The following is a 19,794-nucleotide window of genomic DNA, read 5'->3' on the forward strand; positions in this document are numbered from 1 at the left end:
CACAAAATGCTTCAAGTAGGAAATTCAGATGAGCAGATTTGTATTTTAGAAAAAGGTAGATTCAAATTTTAAAAATATGTTGCAGGGCAAATCTTGGAAGATGAGAGCAATGAATTAATGAGGGTTCTGAACTAGGACTTTAATAGAAAAGACAGAGACAAATGTATGCATTTGTGATAAGTAACATGTCAAAAGATGAACTTGGGTTTCTGAATGAATAGCGGTGGCTTTGTTCACTGAGAGAGATAATACACAAGAACGAGCAGGTATGGAGGGAGAAGATGACAAGCTGAGTTTCAATTCACACATGATGAATTTTAAGGCATGGTGAGGCATCCGATTGAAAATGACCAGAAGGTCTTTGGGAGATCAGGGAAGAGATCCTAGTTCAAGCCACAAAGGAATAAATATTTTATCAGAATTTCTTACTTAGGTGTCATTGATGGGCTTTAAGTTCTTAAGTCCCTGAAACTGTAGGCACATTTGTTTTTTCTTTTTGTGCAGGTGAATATGCAGCATGCCTAACTTACTTTCCCTCCTTCTCTTATTCCCCGCCCCATGTTAAATATGACAGCTGTATTTTGCAAGTATCTTTATTCTTTTATTATCCATTTTATTTTCATATAAATTAACATCCTAGAAAAATTGAAATAGAAACACTAAATACAGTATTGCACATAGCGATCTTTGTTAAATGCCCTATTATTTCATTGGAGAACGGTAATATACACGCTGGAGGGACCGAAGGGGACAGGAAGACTACAAAACAACAGGAAAATAACCACTACTGTTCCTTTGCACTTAAACTACAAACTAAAAAGTAAGAGACCATACTTTACATAAATACAAACAATTATGATTTAGAACATTGTTTTTCTTAAGTTGCTTTCCATAATTGATTTGCAAGAGCAATAAATTTTCCCCTTTATCCACAACTATAACTTGCAACGAAGATCATTAAAAGTAATGAAAAAAAAAAAAACCCCAAAAACCCAGCTCATACAAAACCATCACGTTTTGCATTATGAGCTGACTCAAGTCATTGTATGACTTCAGTAAAAAAATGACCATCTTCTTTCACAAATATATAGCTATGGAGAGCAACCCGAGTTTGGAAAGCACTGATTATAAATGGTACTCAAATTTTAAAATAGAAAATTTACACGCAGACATGAAACTGATACAAACAATTCACTAGAAATAAGATTTTACCCATATGTCTAAATGCTGTGACGTGGACTGGTTGTCAGTAGAAAGGAAAGTGTTTTTGCTGTGATGAGGAATATTCTCACAACAGGGAATTTTAGTTAATGTTTAGCATGTTCAGAATTAGTGCAGATACTGCCTCTTATACATGCTGTTTTGGTCTATCGGTATAATACCATCAACTTTTACAAAAAGAAAAGGCGTCAAATTCTCCACTGGTCTAGTACTTTTGTATTTTTATATGAATATACAGTAAAATTCAACAATTAGTGAACTGTCTAGAAAACAAAAAGATTATGCAAGAGGTCAAGAAGAAACATGAGCAGAATGACGGTAGTTTCCTTCCCACCCTCAGGTCAGCTGAATTTTGTGAAAGTCGTTGCAATGACTCATTTTCATTCTGCTTTTCATTGTTCAAGTTTTCATGCTTATCTTTGCTTTCTGAAAACAAATACACCAGATAAAAGTTATAGTTAGAAAGAACTTTTAAAAATGGGAGAAGTTTAGAGTAGCCTAAAAAGGACCTTTTTATTTGGATCAAATTCTGTGGGACAAGGTTAAAGGTCTACCAATCCATAAAGGAAAAAAATGTAAGTGGGTTCTGTGTTATCTTTGACCACTTTTTTCAAGACAAATCGCCAAATACTTTTGAGAAAAGAAAAGTTTTAAAAATTTAACTTCTAACCAATACGAAAGAGTGTCAAACTCACCATTCTCATCCTCAGTCCTACATGCAAATACATAAATGTGAAAACTGAAGTGGCTGCTTCACTTCATGGTAAACGTACTCTAATCATCTTCTGTACTTACAATAGCAGGACTGAGGTGAACTAATAAGTAGCCATTCCTCCTCATTCAATGCAATTATAAGACTGAGGCATCAGACAGGAGCAGAAAAGAAGCTGAGCTACCATGCAGTAGTTAACATTAGATAAGATCGTTTTGATACAGAGAAACTGAAGGGATCATTGCTTCTAAATGAAGATACAATTCCTAACTTAAAAAAATAGGGCTATTTAATCATATCCCAACTTGGGATATGATTTTAATGTCTTTTCCCTTTAGACTACATTAGACTAATTCAATTTAGAATGGTCCTACCTTAAGGCCTAACTCAACTTTTCATTTAAAACAGCATCATTTACCTACACTGTGGTACCAAGTGATAATCCCTCAAAGCAGTCCACAAAACATCCTCAGTATCACACGGAAAAGCCTTGTCATTTCACCCAAGCCCTTCCCTCCCAGGGTGGACAAGCTGGCATTTTGTTTTAAAGCGGGGAATGGGCCAGCATGAAACTTAAATGAGCTTGTTAAACTCCGTCTCTGGACTGACCACTGTCCGGCAGCCAACCCTGCCGAGCCATCTGTGGATATAAACGGGGTCTGGGCACCCTGGGCACCCTGTGCAAAGCGTCACACTGCTCTTGGCACTTCCCAGCAAGTTTCAGATCCCAGTGGAGCTAATCCAACTATAATGATCACTCATGGCTCAAATACAGCCTGTGCCGTGATCTGTGTGTAATAAAGAAAGTGAAAGATGGTCCCCCCACCCTGCCCCTGCCAACATGCACATATCCACATAAATGCACACCCTCAGTAGATTCAGTAGATTTATCTTAACTTTTTTTTTTTTTTTTTTTTTTTGAGACAAAGTCTCACTCTGTCGCCAGGCTGGAGTGCAGTGACACAATCTCAGCTCACTGCAACCTCTACCTCCCAGGTTCAAGCTATTCCTCTGCCTCAGTTTCCCGAGTAGCTGGGACTACAGGCACACACCACCATGCCCGGCTATTTTTTTGTATTTTAGTAGAGACAGGGTTTCATCATGTTGGGCAGGATGGCCTTGATCTCCTGACCTCATGACCCGCCCACCTCGGCCTCCCAAAGTGCTGGAATTACAGGCATGAGCCACAACCCGCAGCCTAATTCTTAAGTTTTGAATAATGAATATCAAGACTCCTAGCCTTCTGGGCCTGATTAAAGGCATAAGAAAAAGGAGATTCTTGAAGTCAGAAGCTCCTTATTTATGCACACTTAGTAGAAAAATAATTAAAATATTATGAGTTTGTATATATTACGAAAATAGGATTTAAAAGCCAAAGAAAATAACAAGTTAAAAATCAGTAAAGTGAAATACTTACAATTCCAGAATCATGTCTTGGTTTTATTTTATAAAGTGATTTTCCCTTCTTCTGTCTACACACCTCCTCGGCTTCTTTTACTCTGATGGGAAGAAGACACATGTATTTAAGCAAAACCTACTTAGATCACCTCATTCTACCTTATAGTAAGCGAGCAAACCTCAACTCAATAAAGATTTGAATTATTGCAGAAAATAATATAATACACAGAAGAATGTTATCTGACATTTGAATTGAAAGCCTAAACTGTTACAACTACAGAGGCTCATTTATCTAGGAGTTCTTAACTTGGAATCATAGTATGATTGAATGGAGTAATCCACAAACACATCAGAATTTCTATGCAGAGTGTGTATGCATTTCATCCTATATAAAAGGAATCTTATACACAAGTAAATAATGAAATACCCCTCATTGTCAGCTGAGAGTACGAGATTGATTCTGTTACATAAATAGGATTGGCACCATGATATAAGTTAGAAGCATTAGAATAATTAAAGAGTATCACAGCCAGGGCGCAGTGGCTCATGCCTGTAATCCCAGCACTTTGGGATGCCAAGGCGGGTGAATTGCTTGAGCCCAGGAGTTCGAGACCAGCATGGGCAACAGAGTGAGTCCCTGACTCCACCAAAAATATAAAAACTTAGCCGGGCATGCCCTGCAGTGAGCTGTGATCAGCGCCTCTGCACTCTAGCCTGGGCAACAGTGAGACTCTCTCCCCTGCCTCCTCCCGCCAAAAAAAATAGTGTCACATAAAAATTTACATGACGGCCGGGCACAGTGGCTCACGCCTGTAATCCCAGCACTTTGGGAGGCTGAGGAGGGCGGATCACGAGGTCAGGAGATCAAGACCATCCTGGCTAACAGGGTGAAACCCCGTCTCTACTAAAAAAAAATACAAAAAAATTAGCTGGGCATGGTGGCGGGCGCCTGTTGTCCCAGCTACTCGGGAGGCTGAGGCAGGAGAATGGCGGGAACCCGGGAGGCGGAGCTTGCAGTGAGCTGAGATCCGGCCACTGCACTCCAGCCTGGGCCACAGAGCGAGACTCCGTCTCAAAAAAAAAAAAGTACATGCCATGCTTACTTAAAATTTTCTCAGATTAACTTCCTATACCACACACACTCAAGCATAAAAATCCCTTGCAATAAATACTTGAGCCGTCTCTAAAAACTGAGCGTCACCTAGCATGGGAACCAATCATTTAATGGATGACAAGAGAGTGAGCAGTAATAACATTTTAATGTTAATAATATTTCTCCTTAAGCATATATGACAAGGAAAACAACACTGAACTCACCAGAGGTACAGTTAAAAGAAGATGCTATTTGGAGCAAAGTCCTGTGTGAATTTCTGGCTCTGCTCTTTGACACCGGTAGTGTTCTTATACCCCTGAACCTCACCATTCCCTCAAAGAGTGAAAAGGCTTCATTATATATTATCTTCATTATCACTGCACAGAGTTGCAAGGACTGAGTAAAATTTTATTTAAAAAGTTCTCTATGCACTGTAAAAGGCTATACAATTTATTATTGTTTTAATTAAACAAATAGTAAGAAATCTATAAACCGGGTTTTTTTTTTAATAAAAAGGAGAGCTATGACAAGGAAGATAATCTATCAGGTAAAACTTATTTTTTATTACTGTGATTTTTCCTTGGGAATTAAAAATGAATTATTTCTGGAGAAACCAAAAAGGCTATGCCTTGATCTTAATAAAATGCATTTCATATAGACATTACAGCCTCATTTCCTGAAAGAAGTGAATTATAAATATATTTCTTGATCCCTGTGGCAAAAGATCTAATGACAGAATTCATCTCCTTTACAACTAAATCAATTCCTCTTTTTAAACAATAGAATGAAACAAACAACTCAGTATTGCAGCTATAAGATTGATGCTATAGTTTATATTAAAGCATGACAAATGAAAGTAATTCCTTTCAGATATGAAATGCCTGCCTGGTTGATATTGTTAGTAATTCCAGAAAACGATGACAACTTAGAAGATACTTCATGGTTACCACTTTTATTACTTTTCACCCAAGTCATAAATTGTCTTTAATCCTTCCTCTAAACATTTGAAGATAAAAACATTTTCTTTATAACAAACTAAGGACTGCAGTGTCCTCATCTTCCTCTGAAACAGCTACCAGTAAATTTAAGTTGAAGTATTTGGATAGAGAATTAAGGAAACTGTTTTTTTTTTTTTTTTTTTTTTTTTTCTTTTTCAGTACTTAGCCAAAATCCAGTGGATCTCCTCTTACATTTACTTGGAGCTTTTTAAAGCATTTCGTGGCTTTCAAATAAAATGTACTTTACAAGTATTTAGATCCTCAAAGCATCTTAATTTTCTCCCAATCCTGTTTATTTTGTTCTCAAAACACATTTTTGTAAGGATCACAAGAAGCTGAGCCTAATACAAACATTTTTAATTTTACACAAAAACATTCCGTCATTCCTTATGGCAGAGACCACAAAAATTGAGGAGAATGTACATCAGAGGCCTCACGAGATCTTTCAGCTCATCCATTCATTTCTCAGTCATTTCTGAAGCATTAACTCCAGGTCCAGCACTAGGCACAGCTCAATATAACAGGCACAATGATCTAGTAGGAGATGTCTACTATATCAATGTCTACTAGGAGGAAGACACTCATGAGCAAGTAAATGGCAATGTTGATTAAGAGCAACCACCTAGGTTCCTATAAGGTACAACTGTGTCCTGGAGGAGGATCCTGGGTGGGTAGGCAGGGGTTACAGAGATCTTTCTGGAGCAAGCTGACTGCCGAGCCTTGTTTAACAGACACATCTTAATCGTTTATACTTCTCTTGGAAAAGGAAAATGGATTGAACACGAAAGAATAACATATAAAGGTTGAGTAAGAGTCAAGAAACACGAAACTGAGCTTCAAGAACTACGAACAGTTCTCCCTTCTGCTGCCATAGGATTCCTGTATGCAGGCAAAAGTGATTGGTTTTCAGGTATATGCCTCGGTTTCTCATGTGTGTGATTAGGATGAGTCAGTCACCTCACCCTAAGCGCCTCTCTGGCTATGCACACATAAATGACCTGGGCAGCTGGAAAACTGAGTCCCAGAACCTTGAATATAGTTCCTCTTCTAATTTCGGAGCAGGAGATGCATGGAGAATTTGTTAAAATGCAGCTCTCTAGGCCAATTCTTAGCTATTCTGATTTAGTCACTCTGGGATGCTTTCAGAAGCGGCACCCAGCAGAACCCGGTGTAGCTGGCCTGTAAGGACCACCCTGAGAAACGGTGCCCTGGAACTGAGGCATTCACACTCCCTGAAGCCCCAGCGGTGCTGCCAGACAGACCCCCAGAACAACGACACCTCCTCAGTCCCCGCTGTTGTACTGGATCGCAAACCCAAACCACATCAACTTGCTCCCAAGTCTCACTCCTCCTAAGCTTCCTAGCAAATGCTGCTGCTTTCAAAATCCAATTTTATTTCAACAAAGCTCTGACAACAAGACATTTTTCCACACTTTCGGCAGGAAAAAAGAATGCATCCCTCGAGGTCGAATGTGTTGCCAGAGTTGGCAGAAATAAGAAAAATAATGAGGGAGAAGTCAAAGACAGCCTGAGCCAGCTGCCAACATTCGCATCTTCCTACTTGGGCTCTCCATTTGGTTTACGGCGGCAGATTTCATCAGCTGCCATTCTGAGTCTGTTGAGTAACTGTTTGTACGTGGTCCCTCCTCTTTCTCTCCTGCTTCACTCCTCATTCAGTGATGCCCAACATTTCCTAAACTAACTAGAAAAAAGATGTTCGTGTCACAACTAGACCTGAAAGGCTTTAAGTGAAAAGGCATGGTGGAGATAACATTTCAAACAATAACTTAAAATGACCAATATGTCCTGTGTGGGAAGGAGGAGAAAGTAAAAAGAGGGACAATACCTCATTTGTAGAATGAGAAAGCAATCACCTTGAAGAGGGAAGTGTATACTGAGAGAGGAAACAAGAGCAGGGCTGAAGAAGATGGTCAAAAGGCTTCCAAACTGTGTCCGCACTTGAGTTTAACTTCTAATCCTGGTGGGGGTCTATGGATGCTGTCCAGAGACACAGCTCCTGTGCATGATTCATGAAGGTGTATATATATGTGTGTGTGTGTGTGTGTATATACGTGTGTGTGTATATATATATTTTAGTCGATGCATTCACACAAAGGGGGACTGACAGAGCATTTGCGAATTAAGATTTCACCCTATAAGAGAACTAAAAAGGGAAGTAAAAATTTTAAGATGACATCTGTGATAGGCTCGTTTGAACAGTTGCAACTTCTAATTAGCAACCCAGATAACAGAAGGAAAACATGAGCAAAATGATAATGAAAAGAAACCTCATTCATCATTTTTAGTGACTTTGGGAAAAAAATCAAACAACAACACAGAAAGCAGAGACTAGAAAACAGGAAATGTAGCATTATCTTTTAGATGGAAGCGATGGATACTAAATGGTAGATAATGCCTATAAAACTTGATGTTTATTTTAATATTTTACTATATCTTTTATTGTCTATGAAACTTCAGAAACAAAACCATGCGGAATAAATTTCAAAGGCCAGTCCTCATCCCTTACATGGAGGACCAAGAGTCATGAAATAATATGAGGCATTCTGTATCTTTTAAGGGAGAATTTAATTATGGGAAATAACCAAAGAGCAGAGGGAATCAGGTTTGGCAAACAGAGTAGGTGACCAACATGAGTAAAGTAAATTTCATCTCGAAGCAAACTTTCCTTGTAGCAATGCTCAGAAACAGTGAGATTATTCAATGAATGTGTAATTCCCAAATAATGGAAACTGGCCCCTTTACGGACCTATCTTTGTAGAACCAACTTTGAATACTCTTTCTTGAAACAAATTCAACTTTTCTCTCTCTTAAAGAAATGGAAGGCCTGGTGTGGTGGCTCATGCCTGTAATCCCAGCACTTTGGGAGTCCAAGGAGTGTGGATCATGAGGTCAGGAGTTTGAGACCAGCCTGGCCAACATGGTGAAACCCTGTCTCTACCAAAAATACAAAAATTAGCTGGGCGTGGTGGTGGGTGCCTGTAATCCCAGCTACTCGGGAGGCTGAGGCAGGAGAATTGCTTGAATTCGGGAGGCAGAGCTTGCAGTGAGCCCAGATCGCACCACTACACTCCAGCCTGGGCAACAGAATGAGACTCTGTCTCAAAAACAAAAACAAACAAACAAACAAAGAAATGGAACGATTTAACTTTTAGTTGAGGGCCCATGTTCATCATTGGACATGCCACTGTTGTAATGTGCTGTAATACAGGGCCACCCTGCTAAGGACTAAGACCTCCTGAGATATATAAGGCAGCCTGCCCAGGCCCTAATCCAACACTGTACTTTGCTGGCTTTGTTTGTACTTTTTATGTCTTCTGTTTCTTCTTAAGATGATAGGCTGTGATCACTTCTTGATAGAGCCAGCATGCCTACCTTAAGCAGAAACTCTATCTCCTTTTCACAATCTCTGTCTTCTCTAGAGAAAGCCAGATAACTAAGTTAAATGGCGCCTCAAATTAGAGCAGTAAGACTCCCAGTTTGTTTCTAACAAAACGAACGGAGTTCCTGGACTTGCAGGCAGTAATTTTAGTGGTCGCAGGCTTCTCCCCAGCCCCCAGCTCCCACATACTTCATTGTTCGCAGTAGCGTCTAGAAGGTTAGGGAAGCCCCAAAGTCTGACTTATAGACAGGCAGCGAATCACGGCTCCATATTTCAAAGAATATATGATTCTAAGATATTGTATCATCCAATCAGCTTATTCAGCAGGTTCCCATAAAGATAGAGTAATGCTGGAATGAATATAAAACCTGAAATTCAAGCTTATCAAGGTAAAAAAGTGTGATATTGTTAATTGGTAATGACAGAGTTTGTGATGCTACAGAGAACTACCTCTGGGAGGTGTGAAGCATTTGGTGAGGAATATGACTATAAGGTTATTTCTCAGTTGAAACTGTTTTCTAGGTCTTGGGCAAAAAGGACCATATGAAAATAAAACATCTTTAATGAGTAAAACTTAAGCTCAGATTTACCTTTAAAAACATCTTTACACTAAATTTATTTTCCAAAAATAAAGTTGTAAATGTAACTGAAAGAGAAGCTAAATAAATTTCGAAACATCTATACGAATTTTTATTCCTTACAAGTAAACATTCTAAGTGGTAACAGGTTCACTTGGTTAGGGCATTAAGCATAAAAGTAAGTTCTTAAGCAAAGAAAAACTTGAGTCTAGGAAAATTAGAATATTTTTAAAGTTTATAAAATCAGAGGGGAATATGTGAGAGAATAAAAAATACTTTTTATCACAGAATTTGTTAAAACTCGTTTTAAATTCCTATTATTTTTATTGTGGTATTTTTCAAAACCAATGAAAAGTTTCTCCCATTTTGGCTTCACTGTAACTGGGCTCATTTACACTAAGGGTTATTTTAAACGACAGTGGCTTCTCATTTCTCTCCTAATAAAGATGTGTTTTTCTCTACACTCTCCCTACCTAACCCCAGACCCATTTATTGTCAGGCAAACATATACAAAAAGTTCAGTGTGATTAAGTTTAAAAACAGTTTGTGAGATGAAGAAGGGAGATACACTCTGGCACAGATACAGAGAAAAGAAAGCCGACATCCCCGCAGCCCGCTCTGCAGGCAGAATATCTTCATCCACCTTTCAGACCAAACGCCAAACTGGCCACAGCCTTATCAAGGAAACAGACATGCTTTCATCATTCAATCGAATGAGAAAGGAAGCCACTTTTCTGCCACTGAACGTTAATCACTTGGTCTAAATAAGTATCTGTGGCAGACGGTTTCATTTCCTGCTGGCTGCAGTTCGGCTTGCTGGAAGTAGCCCTGTTTGCCAACGGAATCTCCCAGCCTAGGAGAGGTTAAGTGCAACGTGGAGCTGGGATGTCACAGGTCTGAGGGCCTGATAGAGCAGAGACGGATCTGCTAACAGTACACTAAAAGCAGATATAATGATCATTACTACCAGTTCACAATGTTCTTTACTAAAACAACACCATCGGGTCTGCTAACAAATTTAAAGCTTTTTTACCCAAAAGTAGAAGGAGAGAAAAAAGAGAAAGACACACACATACACACACACACACACACACACACACACACACACACACGGCGGGGGGCATAAGGTGGGGAGTGTGTGGGGAGGAGAGACAGAGGTGGTGAAGATTCCAGACAAAAGCTGGTTAGAAGAGTCCACTTAGGAGCTGTGGGTCTTTCTCTCCAGGTAAAGACAAAACTCTTAGATGTCTTGTGGAATTAAGGTGATCTGGGGAAGTTTATTTGATGTCTTTTGTAATTAAAGGTGATTTGGGGAAGTTTATTCCTAGCTCTCTGTTCTCTCTTTTATAACCTCATGACTTAAAATACCCTCGTACAGAACTACAAAACCCCTGAGATATACTAGAAACAAAATCAACCCCAAGTCACTTATCATTATCTCAAAGAAAAAAAACTTACAAGGCTTCCTCAGGCACCTATTTATAAATTTCATCACTGAGAATCTCTGACTTTCTCAGAGAAAACACTGCGTTTGCACCCCAAATGATTAGGAATCACAACTCAAATGAGCATAAAGTAGTTCCTAACACAAAGCAAATCAAGCTTTAAAAACATCTTTGGGCTGGGCACGGTGGCTCACGCCTGTAATCCCAGCACTTTGGGTGGCCGAGGCAGGTGGATCATGAGGTCAGGAGTTCAAGACCATCCTGGCAAACACGGTGAAACCCCATCTCTACTAAAAATACAAAGAATTAGCCGGGGTTCATGCCATTCTCCTGCCTCAGCCTCCCGAGTAGCTGGGACTACAGGTGCCTGCCACCGTGCCTGGCTAATTTTTTGTAAATGGGTCTGGGGTTAGGTAGGGAGAGTGTAGAGAAAAATACATCTTTATTAGGAGAGAAATGTCGGCGCAGTGGTGGGCGCCTGTAATCCCAGCTACTCTGGAGGCTGAGGCAGGAGAATCGCTTGAACCTGGGAGGCGGAGTCTGCAGTGAGCCAAGATCATGCCACTGTACTCCACCCTGAGTGACAGAGCGAGACTCTGTCTCAAAAAAAACAAAAAACAAAAAAAACAAAACAAAAAACCATCTTTGAGCTGCTTCATGCAAGTGTCAGCCCTGGAGGGACTAAGTGGCTCAGTAATGGAGAGTGCAGAAGTAAGACATCGTGCTGTGGGGTCCAGAGGGGTCTGCCCCAGCTCCCTGGGGGTCCGGGGCCAGCATGGATGCCTTGCAGACATCGTACTCCCCTCCCTTCACAGTAACACATGCAGCAAGCCTGCCACTTTTGTCAACAATAGGAGCTGAATTTTACAGAATATTCATAGTCCAAAATCTAGGACTCCTTGACAGCTAGATAAGTATCTATACTTATGTTCCAAAAACCACAGATGTATTCCTCCCATGAACATAAAATTAATGCACAGATATTCTGTGTATCTGTATTTCCCGAAACCATTTTTTTTTGTGGGGTATATGTGGGTGAAAAGAGCTGATAGGATCATTTACTCATAAGAAAACACATTCGACCAATCACATTAATTCCCTGTGGGCTGAATCTCTTTGATGACTGTCTAAGATTCTATAAGATGCAGAACATTGTGACACGTGGGTGAGCTCCCTCAGAAAGGAAGAACCTTCCCCCATAATTTTAGAATGGCTATAGATTAGTAATGATGGGTGTGGATGAACGCTGCTGTGCACTCATTTTAAAACCAACAAAACAAATAAATTGTACACACATACAAATCATCACACACATCTGCCTCTTTCTATGTCTAGTCACAAAAAGCCACCAGTCCTCCTTTAAGTGGCAAATCTACTTGTTGCTTTCTAGTCTTTACTCTCCACCATGCTCATGACTCTGAAATGGTTTACTAGTCCCTAATCCCTAATTTTTAATTTTTATTTTTCAATGGAGTATCCCTCTGTCACCCGGGCTGGAGTACAGTGGCATGATCTCAGCTTACTACAACCTCTGCCTCCCGGGTTTCAAGTGATTCTCGTGCCTCAGCCTCCTAAGTAGCTGGGATTACAGGTGCACCCCACCATGCCCAGTTAATTTTTGTGTTTTAAGTAGAGACGGGGTTTCACCATGTTCGTCAGGCTGGTCTCAAACTCCTGGCCTCAGGTGAGCCGCCCACCTCAGCCTCCCAAAATCCTGGGATTATAGGCGTGAGCCACTAGGCCTGGCCACTGGTCCCCAATTCTTGACAACTCGCTTATCCTTCGGTTTTCAGAGAACTTCGGAGTTTTCCAGCGATCTTTCTGGACATGTTTCCTTAATTGCTTCTGTTGCTCATTTATTAAGCTTCCTTTCAAATATTATCCTTTCCCTCCAGGACTCTAATCTGGACTCCATAGTATCTGCAGGAATTTTCCACTTTGTAATTCTAACTACCACTTCTGCGGTGAAGACTTTGAGCTCCAATCCTCTAGCCTTGACCTTTCTCCTGAGCTCCAGGTTCTAGAGGACATTCTCCTCCCTCTCACGTGCCTGGGCCTTGGTTAAGAGCATAACCAGTCAGAGCCATCCATCCAGTTCCTTGATAAACCTCTGAATCTTTTCTCTCCCTCTTCCCCACCCCTTCTATGCATATGCAAATAGTTAACAAGTTCTGTTAATTATTTTTCAGTAATGACATTAAAATCTGTCTCAACCTTTCTAATTCCACTGTCCCTGTTTTTCTAGCTTCTCATGTCCCCTGAACCAGTGCCTGCAGACTGGCCTCCAACTCTGAAATCTAATCCATCCTTTACAAACACGGGAATCATCTGAGCCACTTATTCATTTGCCAAGCAAAAATTGTTTAAGTTCCTTAGTGAGGTCTGCGAGGCCATTTGCAGTCTGGCTCCAACTCACCTAATCTCCCCTTATTCTCTGCAATGTTCCCTGGGCTCCAGCAATACAGAAGCACCCCCAACTCCTAAGGGACATCTTTGCTAATCTGTTCCCCTGGGACTGCCTGTTCATTTTTCCTTTTCCTGTGCTCTCCCATGAGGCCTTTCGGGTTAAGCTCAAAATTAGCTTCCTATAGGAAACATATCTGACCCTCCAGGCAAGCTTATTTACGTAATCCTCTAAGCTCTCACATACTTTTTCCCCCCCAGATTTTCAATTTCAAGATGACTTCTGACTATTTATCTGTCTCTTTGCTGTGCTAAATAGTCATGTTTATATTTCCAGGGCATTACATTAAAGCTCACACAGGCAAGTATTCACTAGATGTTTAAAAAATAGCTGACTAAATGAATGGATGATGATGCACAGTAAAAAATCACAGAGATAAATTCTGGTAAACAGCTAGGCTTAGATGGAAATCTCTTGTTTTTTGCCTCCTTCTTCTGGTGAACTCTTCAGTGATGTGTCTGCATGCCCAATTCACATTTTGAGTAAACTACTAAGGATTTTATTGGACTTGACCTTTGAGTTTACTGATTTGCTGCTATAATTTCATCTATACATAACAATTTAGTTTGAATGAATGTACATAAAATTTAAAGTTACAAAATATTTAGGGCATTATGTTTTCTTCCATCTTACAGAAGAACTAATGTCTTCAATATATGACCATTAGGAGACTGTAAGGATTCAACAAGAAATCATGTCAACCTAGCCTCACTAACTCCTAGGTTAGGAGACATACATGTAATATATTTTTATTACAAAAAATCATTTAAAGAATCTCTCACGGGATGTCTGTGGACCAGATAGAGAAATGATGGCTACACGAGAGGGTACTTAGATGAGTCTACAATGAACAAACATGCTCAAAGAAGATAACAGATTGACTTTATATACAGTTACGTTCCTTTTTTTAAAGAGTGTCTCATTGAGGAGGGTTGAAGCATAATCAACTGGTAACATTTATATAGATATTGTTTTCATCTGAGAACAGGGAAAGCTGTCCTAGCATTCATAGATACCCAGAAAAAGGCCTGGGTTGCTTTTTTATTTGAAGACAGTGACTATTTACAGTGGGGCGGTAGTGTGCCAGAGACAGCGGGCACATCATGCGCACCATCTCATTTGACCACCTTGTGACCAAACATGAGTGATGCCACCATCCTGTTTTAGAGATGAGCAGCCTGGGGCGCGGAGAGGCTCTTGAGGTCACTCAATAGAAGAATGAAAAAGAGAATCCAGATGTGGTTAACTCCAGAGTCTGCACTCTCCACATCACACTAGGACTAAAAAGGGGACAAAACCATGGGCTTACATGTCTAGCCATTATTACTATGAAAATGATATTCCTACAGTGGAAAGTAGATTTGAATAGATGACTTGCAATTTATTTCCCAAATTCAATATCCATTTCCCTTTAGAGAACACCCACAGAATAAGCATCTTAAAAGACACTGTAATGTAAGCATCCTTAAGGCAAAGAGTGCCCTTTCTCCCTCCATTCCACGCCCAGCACAGCAGCTGGCTCATCACATTAGCAGCTAACACTAAGACCTTATAATGGGTCAAATGCGGAACCAAGAGAGCTTACAGATACTATCTTCTTTAATTTTGCAATAATCCCCTAAGGTAGATATTGTTGTTATCCAACTTTTACAGATGATGCAACTGACACTTAAAATGGTCAAATTACCTGTTCAGGATCACACACTAATTTGTGGCCGACTTATAGTAGTTCAAGTCCAGACAGACGTCATGTACTTCCAGAGCTTTCGCTTTCATCATTGCACTATTTTCTCTCACAACGCACATACATAGGAAGGTTAAAAAGCGGGAATACAGGATGCAAGAAGGAAGGCAGGCAAACAGCAAGGCAGGAATGCCGGTAAGTGGAGAGCTTGCGGTTTGAACTGTATGCACCTTTTTATTACCTGAGACCCAGAACAGTGGCTCTAAAACTTCACTGTGTGTAGGAATCACCTGAAAGACTTGTTAAAACACAGACTGCGGCCGGGCGCGATGGCTCACACCTGTAATCCCAGCACTTTGGGAGGCTGAGGCGGGTGGATCACGAGGTCAGGAGATTGAGACCATTCTGGCTAACATGGTGAAACCCCATCTCTACTAAAAATACAAAACATTAGCCAGGCGTGGTGGCGGGCACCTGTAGTCCCAGCTACTTGGGAGGCTGAGGCAGGAGAATGGCCTGAACCTGGGAGGCGGAGCTTGCAGTGAGCCGAGATGGGGCCACTGCACTCCAGCCTGGGTGAAAGAGCGAGACTGTCTCAAAAAAAAAAAAAAAAAAAAAAAAAAAACAACACAGATTGCTGGTTTCTACACCCATAATCGATAGGCCCAGAGTGGGAGTTCAAGAATGTATAGTTCTAACAAGTCCCCAGGTGATGGTGACAATGCTTGCCCAGGAGAACATTTTGAGAACCTCTGTTTGGAGGCAGCATAACATAGCAAAAAGTTTGGGAAAATTAAGCAAACAAAAACCGTATTTATATTGTTTAATAAATATGTAATCATCAGTATCTTTTAAGTATTTTATTTACTTTCTTGCTTATATCAATATATGCATTTATATTTAATACATATTATATACATTATATATTTATGTTAATTATATTCACTTACATGTATTTTATTTATTTATGTTTCTATTTACTTACACTCATTTGATTCTTTTCTTTTTTTTTTTGAGAAGAATTTTGCTCTGTCACCCAGGCAGGAGTGCAGTGGCATGATCTTGGCTCACTGGGGTTTAAGGCATTCTTGTACCTTAGCCTCCCAAGGAGCTGGGATTACAGGCACCTGCCACCACGCCCGGCTAAGTTTTGTATTTTCAGTAGAGATGCCGTTTCACCATGTTTCCCAGGCTGGTCTCCAACTCCTGACCTCAGGTGATATGCCCGCCTTGGCCTCTCAAAGTGCTGGTATCACAGGCGTGAGCCACCATGCTGGGCCTACAATCATTTGATTCTGAAAGACTGAATCTTTTACAACACTGAAGATATTACTTTAAAAGAGAAACTAGAAAAGTGGATGCATGCCTTTTAGCAAATATGGAGGAGAAGTTCTATTGAATAGTTGGACAAATTTTGAACTCTTTTCAAGCAAAAGTAGTCATGGAAACACAGTGGGCTATAGCGTTCATCTTTGAAAAAGAAAAGCATGTAAGATTCATCTGGAGAAGACAAAAAAACCACCACATTCTCCTGATTCTAATTTCTAGGAGGAATTTTTGACACGATTGTCTAAATAAAGGATGTGAATTGTAGTCAGTACAAATCTGAAATGTAGAAGACACAGACATTTTTCAATAGCCAATTCTTTCCCCCTACACAAATCCTCAATAAAAACTGAGACGAAATTTTAACTTGGTGAAAGCATTTCTGAGGAGAGTAATGCTTGCAAACACTTCAAGTATGCCAATGTAGTTTTTTGGTGATCTAATCTCATACGAGGCTAAAAATGAAAAATCTAGAAGAAAGGACAGTTAGCATACTTCCTTTACAATCTTTTTTTTTTTTTTGGAGATGGAGTCTCACTCTGTCACCCAGGCTGGAGTGCAGTGGCATGATACCAGCTTACTGCAACTTCCGTCTCCTGGGTTCAAGAGATTCTTCTGCCTCAGCCTCCCGAGTAGCTGGAACTACAGGCACGTGCCACCACACCCAGCTAATATTTGTATTTTTAGTAGAGACGGGTTTCGTCATATCGGCCAGGCTGGTCTCGAACTCCTGACCTCATGATCCGCCCACCTCAGCCTCCCAAAGTGTTGGGATTACAGGTGTGAGCCACCGCGCCTGGCCTACAATCTTAAATCACAATCACAGGAGTCTCCAGTGAATAGCAAGCAGTCAGAGGTGGCTAGCATCTCAGACAAATCCTAGAACTGTGATAGTCTGTGTTGATAAGGAAGGAAAATACAATTGCTTGAGGAGGATAGATGAGTAACCAGCAAGGTTCACACTCCATTTTGTAAATAAAGAGCCTGAATTCTATTCTGTAAAATTTAGAGTATCTTTCTCAAGGAATGTAATACAGGATCTGAAAACAGATGAGAAATCTGAAAGGTACTATTAAGAGCTTTTTTCAATGCTCAGATGATATGTTTAAGTCTCTGAAAATAGGAATATTTTTGTTCATATACATGTTAGGATTTTAAAGCTTCTAATCATATTGGTCATCATTAATATTTTTAAATATCTGATTTAGAAAAAAAAGTGTTTGGTTTTCTTCTGCATCTTGTAGTAGAGATGATTATAATTCCATGTCAGACTTGGATTTTCATGGTATTTACCAAAGCAGCTCACTTGATATGCCCTTCAGTCCTATAAGAATGCATATTCTTTCTGTATATTCTGAGGATGTTTTAGGTTTCCTTAACAAAATAGTAAAACAAAAATCACTGGTTCCGCAAATCTAATGATAGTAAATTTAAAAAAAATACTCCTGCCGTACATGATGGTCAAAACTATTATAAAATTGTATCTGACAGCCAAATTCATCTTTTATTATTGGAGAATAGTGCTGTTTATTACATTTGACATTTTTCATGCAAACATCCTTTTAGTATTTCCACCTGTGTTAAGATATTTTCTTAATCTTAGTGATTTCTTTTTTCAAATAGCTCAGAAAAGTTTTGTATTACAGCCAGTGAGATATAAAGTTAAGCTCTATTGGTTCTAACAACACCGGAGTTTATGACACTTCTCTAGCCAGGATGATGTATATGGATCATTTGTATCCTATTTTTTTTTAGTAAGACTTTTTTGGTCAGGCTATGGGGTGAGAGAACTTAAGGGCTATTAAACATAGAAATTAGTTTATAGAGAGTTTATGCAATTTCCTCCCTGTAAAACTCATAAAAGAGTACAACAAAGCTATTTGTATCATAATAATTTGGTATTATGCAAGAGGAAGAATGGCTTAATTAAGGAATAAGATGTGGGGAGATACAAGTCAGGAATGAATCAAGGAAACACACATATTAAGAGAGAACAAAGGTCACAATTTTTCCTTTACTGGATCATTTCTATCCAGTGACAGATATGCCGTTTATCCCACCACCAAAAATAAACACAAAAACAAAACCCTAATCCCTTTGCCCTCCTGCCAGCCTTCCTTTCCATCGTGACCCTTTACATATACAAACGCCTCAAGAGCGTTACCTAGAGTCACTGCGCCAGCTTCCTGGGCTCCCAGTTAATCAGAAATCTGTCCCTAACCACTCAACAGAGACTGCTCTTGTGGATATCACTCATTCACCCATGATCCCGAATCCAGAGGTCAGTTCTCAGTCCTCATCTCTCTTACTCTAGCACTAGCAGTAGTGTGCACGGTTCTTCCTCGATGCCCTCCTTATTAAAGGCCTGACCTCACTTGGCCCACTAGGCTACATAGTCTGGCCCCAGTGCTCCCTCTCGGAATTCTTCTCTTACCTCTCAACTCTCACTCCTGTTCCAGTCACTTTGGACACTTGACTAAACATGCTCCTTCCTTGAGCTTTGCATGCGATGCTCGATCTGTCTGGAAGGTTCTTTCTTCAGATATCCATTAGCTTATTCCCTCACCTCCGAGTCTCTGCTTAGACATCAACTCAGAGACACTGTCTGGGTAACTGAAATACAATAAACCACCTCCCCTAGCTGTCTTCTCTTTGCCCTGCTCTGTTTTTCCTTGGAGCTTCACTCTATACTTATCGATGGTCTGGACCTCCCTTCTATAACGTAAGCTCCACCAGGGCAGGAATTTGGTTGTATTCACAGCTCCACTGTCTGGTATAGAACAGACACTTAGTAAGTACATACTGAAGGACCCCAGGGAAGTATGCGGACAAGTCATACATTCGTAGTGAAGCACGCGGAAGTGGTGCTTACAGTTTGAAGAATGCGGAAGGTGGCAGTATGGGGAAAGATTAGAGAGGAAAACGGAAATTGGAATGAAAATGCTTTTGATTTCCCATTCCCCTAATGCTTCCTAGATTTGTCTCAGGATATCCATTCCTTAGAGAATCTACCTGAGGTTGGGGAACATTGATTTTGAAGTAGTCCAGCTTCAAGAACTTTTCCCAGAGCAGGAGGTGTGAAGAGTCTGGCCTGACGACCCTGGGAAGTGGTGAGAAGTGAGAGGTGGAATCTGTTGCATAAATCATAGTACCAGTGCTGGTACAGCTGAACTATCAGATGATGAAGCCCAGGGTGAGCGGGAAGCTAAATGAATCAGAAAAGTCCAAGAGACTCCAAAACAATGAACAGGACTAAGGATTTATGTCAGGGCAACAGAAAACCTGGTAGAATCTTCCTAGTTAACCTTAAATGTCAGATTTATTACATGAACAAACGATTGGATTTATCTGTGTGGTTCTAGACAGAGCAGAACGAGGGCTAGTGAATAAATGGTTCAGTCGGCCAGCCATTCATTCTATCATCCTTTACCCCGAATTCTTAGGGCTTAGATGGATTCTGGCATTCAGAATTCTT

At 40.2% G+C, this 19,794-nt stretch overlaps 1 protein-coding gene across 1 annotated transcript in view; it reads right to left on the bottom strand.

Moving 5' to 3' along the window:
• Positions 1-579: 579 nt before the first annotated feature.
• FMN2 (formin 2) overlaps positions 580-19,794 on the bottom strand; it is a 398,910-nt gene continuing 379,695 nt past the window's right edge. Inside the window, exons 17-18 of the mRNA XM_015127101.3 lie at positions 3,351-3,432; positions 580-1,647 (exon numbers count right to left, since the gene is read on the bottom strand). Coding sequence (XP_014982587.3) covers positions 1,621-1,647; positions 3,351-3,432 — 109 coding nt within the window. The 3' untranslated portion in view covers positions 580-1,620. The remainder of the gene's footprint in view (positions 1,648-3,350; positions 3,433-19,794) is intronic.

Source organism: Macaca mulatta, chromosome 1 (genome assembly GCF_049350105.2).
Source record: "Macaca mulatta isolate MMU2019108-1 chromosome 1, T2T-MMU8v2.0, whole genome shotgun sequence".
In the NCBI taxonomy this organism is placed as follows: Eukaryota; Metazoa; Chordata; class Mammalia; order Primates; family Cercopithecidae; genus Macaca; species Macaca mulatta.